This window comes from Brassica oleracea, chromosome C3, assembly GCF_000695525.1.
Source record: "Brassica oleracea var. oleracea cultivar TO1000 chromosome C3, BOL, whole genome shotgun sequence".
NCBI lineage: Eukaryota > Viridiplantae > Streptophyta > Magnoliopsida > Brassicales > Brassicaceae > Brassica > Brassica oleracea.
Window position 1 is genome coordinate 56,201,570 of NC_027750.1, and position 5,318 is coordinate 56,206,887.

General features: G+C 36.8%; 1 protein-coding gene across 1 annotated transcript; it reads left to right on the top strand.

Annotated features, from left to right (window-relative positions):
• The first annotated feature begins 209 nt into the window (after nucleotides 1-209).
• On the top strand, nucleotides 210-2,698 carry LOC106333755 (receptor-like protein 12). Its single transcript, XM_013772167.1, has one exon. It carries the CDS (start codon nucleotides 224-226, stop codon nucleotides 2,582-2,584), a length of 2,361 nt encoding a protein of 786 aa, XP_013627621.1. The 5' UTR covers nucleotides 210-223; the 3' UTR covers nucleotides 2,585-2,698.
• The last annotated feature ends 2,620 nt before the right edge of the window (nucleotides 2,699-5,318 follow it).

Below are 5,318 nucleotides of genomic sequence, written 5' to 3' on the forward strand. Positions count from 1 at the left end.
TGGCCCGAATCATTGATTAGAAGACTTGGCAAAATATAGCCTGTCCGACGACTTGAGTCAATCAACATAAGTATGTGGACAATTTTGAGGCAAATGGCCCAACTGATTGATTGGAAGACTTGGCAAAGTCAAGACAATTTGAGTTTTTGTTTTCCTTAATAAAGAGAGCCATAATCATATAAAAACAAACACTTTCATACCAACACAAAAGAAAATTGGGGTTATGATGATTTCAAACCAATTTTATTGTCTTTTTGATATTGTTACTTTGTATTTCTTCTTTTTGGGTTTCCTCCTTCTGCACACGTTTGCTTCTCCTGTGCTCCAACATTGTCATCATGACCAGATGGATGCTCTTCTTGAGTTCAAACACGAGTTTCTGGTAAATGAATTCAACTCAAACTCATCTTTAAGTTCATGGAAGACGAATAGTGATTGTTGTCTTTGGGAAGGTGTCACATGCGATACTAAATCTGGCAAAGTGATTTCACTTGATCTCCAATACATCCCTCTCAACAACTTTTTAAAACTTAATAGTGGTCTTTTCAAACTTCAGCATCTTCGTAACCTAAGTCTTAGAGATTGCCATCTCCATGGAGAGATTCCTTCTTCATTAGGAAACCTTTCTCATCTCGAACATCTTGACCTTTTGGGTAATTATTTAGTAGGGGAAGTTCCAGCTTCAGTCGGAAACCTAACCCAACTAAAATATTTAAACCTTAACAATAACAAGTTCACTGGAAATATTCATGTTCCATTTGCCAACTTTACAAAGCTGACCCACTTAGATATCTCAAACAACCAATTCACAGGTGAATTGCCTCTTGTACTACTAAATCTAGCCACTAGTTTGTCGATTTTAGCCATTAGCAATAATCTGTTTAAATCCATCTTTCCATCTGATATGAGTCGATTCGACAAGTTAGAGCATATTGATGTGGGAGGTAACTCATTTTTCGGTCCTTTTCCTACACCTTTGTTCATGATTCCTTCGTTAACATGGGTTAATTTAAGAGAAAACCAGTTTGAGGGACCTATAGAGTTTAGGAATATATCTTCGTCATCTAAGCTTCAGAGTCTATTCCTTCGTCAAAACAAATTCGAAGGTCCTATTCCCAAATCCATATCAAAATTTCCCAATCTTGAGACTTTATTTCTTAGTGACAACAATTTCACAGGAACAATTCCCATATCTATATCAAACTTGGTCAACCTTGTTACTTTTGATATTAGCCAAAACAATTTCACTGGACCAATCCCCAGATCAAATTTAGTCAAACTCCAGTATCTTGATCTTTCTAACAATAAGTTGGAAGGTGAAATACCAGGTTGGTTAGGGGGTGTGTCGGAGTTGATGCTTTCTCACAACTCTTTCAGCCGTTTTGGAAAGTCATTAGAAGTTTCAGATGTAACACATATCCAAACGTTGGATCTGAGTTCAAATTCTTTCCAAGGACCATTACCTCATTGGATATGCAAGCTTAGACCGTCAATGTTCTTGGATTTGTCTAACAATATCTTCAACGGTTCCATCCATCAATGTTTAAGGAACACGATTGTTCCTCTCAGAGCGCTAAATCTACAGAACAACAATCTCACTGGAATTCTTCATCAAGATTTATTTGTCAACGCTACCAACTTAGAGTTAGTTGACGTTAGGGGCAACAAGTTGGAGGGAAAACTTCCAGAATCATTGATCAACTGCATTTCTTTGAAGTTTTTAAATGTAAGAAGCAACAAGATCAAAGACAAGTTTCCATCTTGGTTGAGTTCTCTGCCGTCATTAAATGTCTTAATCCTCCGATCAAATGAATTCTACGGGCCTTTGTATCATCCACATGTGTCCATTGGGTTTCAAAGTTTAAAAGTCATTGATATATCACATAACCACTTCAACGGAACTTTGCCGCCTTTCTATTTTTCCAAATGGCATGGGATGACCACGTTAAGGGAAGAACATCAAAGTTACACCGTCTACATGGGATATCCTGCGTATGGAGGTTTTTACCGTAGTTCGATGGAAATGGTGAACAAAGGAGTTGATACAAAGTTTCAGCGGATCCGAAAAGACTTCAAGGCTATTGACTTTTCAGAAAACGAATTTGGTGGAAAGATACCGAGTTCCATTGGATTTTTGAAAGAACTGCGTCTTCTCAACTTGTCTGGTAACACATTAACAGGCAATATACCTCAATCATTGGCAAATCTGACAAATCTCGAGGAACTAGACTTGTCTCGAAATCAGCTGTTAGGTCAGATTCCTAGTGAGCTTGGCAGTCTATCTTTTTTGTCAATTATGAACTTCTCCCATAACAATCTCGAAGGTCCAATACCGCGAAGCACACAGTTTCAAAGACAAAGCTGTTCAGCATTCATGTACAACTCCAACCTCTATGGTCTCGAAGATATATGTGGAAAGACACATGTCCCTAATCCTACACCACAAGAGTCCGAAGATTTGTTCGAGCCAAAAGAACAAGTGATTAGTTGGATTTCAGCTGGGATAGCCTATGGACCTGGTGTATTTTATGGGTTGGTGATTGCACATAAATTATCTCCACACATACACAAGTGGTTCATGTAAAAGTTCCGTCATATGTTCAACACCATCTCTCTTTAAATGTTTGCGAAACATGTGTATATTTGTGCTCTTCAAATGTAATTTTTTATATTATTATTTGTTTTAATAATCGTGGTGTTTGGTGGTATGTGATCTTTATGTTAAAAATGTATTCAAAAGCTTCTTTCTACATAAATCAAAACTTGTGAGGCTACAAATGTTTAAACTCTTAGATATGGTGAGTGTGTGTATGTGATAGGTGATGTGGTGCTGACCTGGCAACAGCAGAAGAATAAGAAGAGTGACTTGGCACCTGCAGAAGAAAAGAAAGATTTCGGTTAGACTTGTAAAGAGAGAGAGAGAGTGTCATAAGTATAAATAGATGATAGATTGTAACAAAATCTTTATGCATCTTGTGGTGATGTATCTGGGAGAGATTGTAATCGTTGTTCTTGATGCTTATGTTGATTTTTTATAACTTGTCACGTCTTTTAAGTCTTACCCACCACCCACCAGGACTTTCGTATTAACTTAGATAGGCTTCCAACCTAAAACTAATTGGTGATAAATGGATTGACCTCTCTATTTTATATATTACTTAAAATTACTTCCAACTATTTATGTGGGAGATTTGGTCTCTAATACGTGATTTCGAAATAATGGCTCTTTGAACGTTAATCTCGGAATGTTTGGGAAAGATAGATGGGACAACTTTGGGCAAGATCGATGTGGATTGGGTTGGACTGTTTGGATGGACTTTGATACCATTTTAAATTATATGGGTTTCCAACCTAAAATCAGTTGGTGATAACTGCAGTGGTTCATATATCTTATATATTACTGAGAATCTCTTATAACTTCCGATGTGGGACATTTGTCCCTATTACGTCTCCTCGAGATCATGGATCTTTGAGTGTCAATCTCAAAATGTCTGGGCAAGGATCGATGGGCCGACTTTGGGTTGGATCGAGTTGGATTGTTTGAATCGGGTTGGATTGTTTGAATCGGGTTCTAAGCCAGATAGTTTCCAACGTAAAACCAATTGGTGATAAGTGAATTAACTCATCTATTTTATATATTACTTAAGATCTTTTCCAGCTTCTGACCCAACTTTTGATGTGGGACCTTCGTCCCTAATATTTCAAAGGCAAAAAGTTCAATGGAAACTTTTCTTCCTCTAATTGACAAAAGAATAAAATATCTAACACTCTTGTGAGTGAACCAATTTGCGAGTGATAAGAGGTGAGACTTCAGTCTATAATATTCTTATTCTGTTTACCTAAGACTGTTGTTTGGCCATTCATCCTCACTGTTATCTCTCTTGGCATTTTTTTTTAAGAAGCCATATCATTCGAGTAAAAAGGGTTGAAACTTTTGTATTCTGGATCAAAACGACCTCAAGAAATTTCTTAACTGCATTCCCAAGTAAGTTCAGATTCACATTTCTTAGCTTAGAGACTCAGGATTAGTACTTAAAGATTTCAGTATGACTCTTGCAGGTTTTTTTAAGGAAGCTGATATCTTCAAACGACGTGAGTTATTAGAAAAAACAAGTAACTTGGCGGATGAACCTGCTCCTCAATCTCCTAGTCCTTCTCGTCAGATTATAATAGTCATAATCTCAGGAGCAGTGGGTCTTTCCCTGCAGTACCCAATGCAAACAAGAGAATGTATCTTTAGTCTCTCCTCTACCTTCTCCTGATGAGAACACTTATTCTCCAAGAATCAGCCGCAAGATAATAAACAGTCAAAACATTTATTGTGGTAGCTTTTTTCTCTTGTTTGCTAATTATAATAGCCATAATATTCTTCTGCCGGAAAAGTGCTGTAGAGAGCATAGGCCTTGGACAACTGGTCTTGGTGGGAAGTTGCATAAAGTTTTTGTTACTGATACAAAACTTATTTCTCTTTGACTCTGTTTTACAATAATTACTCTGTTTCTACCCTGTTATTACTCTGTTTTATGTAAGTGTAGGATGGAATACGGTAAAGTAATGCAAAAGACAAATCAGTAGATAAAGGGAACTAGTAAACATGTTTTGCTATATTAGATATCACCTTAGAAAATCATTACAAAACTTACTTAATCAACTTTACACAACTAGTTATTTCCCTAACAATTGCTACTGAAAAGACTCCTAGCTTACATATCTCGTCGCATGATGCGTTAGTCTCTGACTCAAAATGATACCAAGAACACTTCCAAGAGATTCTCACTCTTGCTCTATAAATTCAGCCTCGAGTGTCTAGTTGATTCCTCATCAACCTCTTGTTATTTTATAGTGATCTCCATGTTTCCAAAATCATATTCCAAAGACCACACAAAGAAATCATGGATATGAACAACTTTCATATTAATAAGTACAAATTAATTTTTTTTTGGAATTGTACTTATTAATTAATTTTTTTTTGGAATTGTACTTATTCCTTTTCAAGGCATACACTTAAACCTTTTTTTTTTGAACAACGCATATACTTAACCCAAATTTATCTTTTTGCCTTTCCTCCTTGGCATAAATTCACTCCTCAAATTTACCCTAATCCAGCTCACCAACTTACATCCACATGATCTCCACCACCCACTACAAGAAAACATAAGTTTAACGACGGCGGTATTCCTCGTGATTTCGTCGTAAAAGAGGGTTTACTAGGAATTAGCGAGGAAACACGTTTCGTCGTTACTCGTTCGTCGTAACGCATATTTCCTCGCCAATTCGTCGTTACTTAGCGAGGAAAACGTTTCGTCGTAAAGACGAAG

What these genes read in the sequence shown, in the direction of transcription:
- LOC106333755 (XM_013772167.1), top strand. Translation starts at nt 224, where the DNA reads ATGATGATTTCAAACCAATTTTATTGTCTTTTTGATATTGTTACTTTG.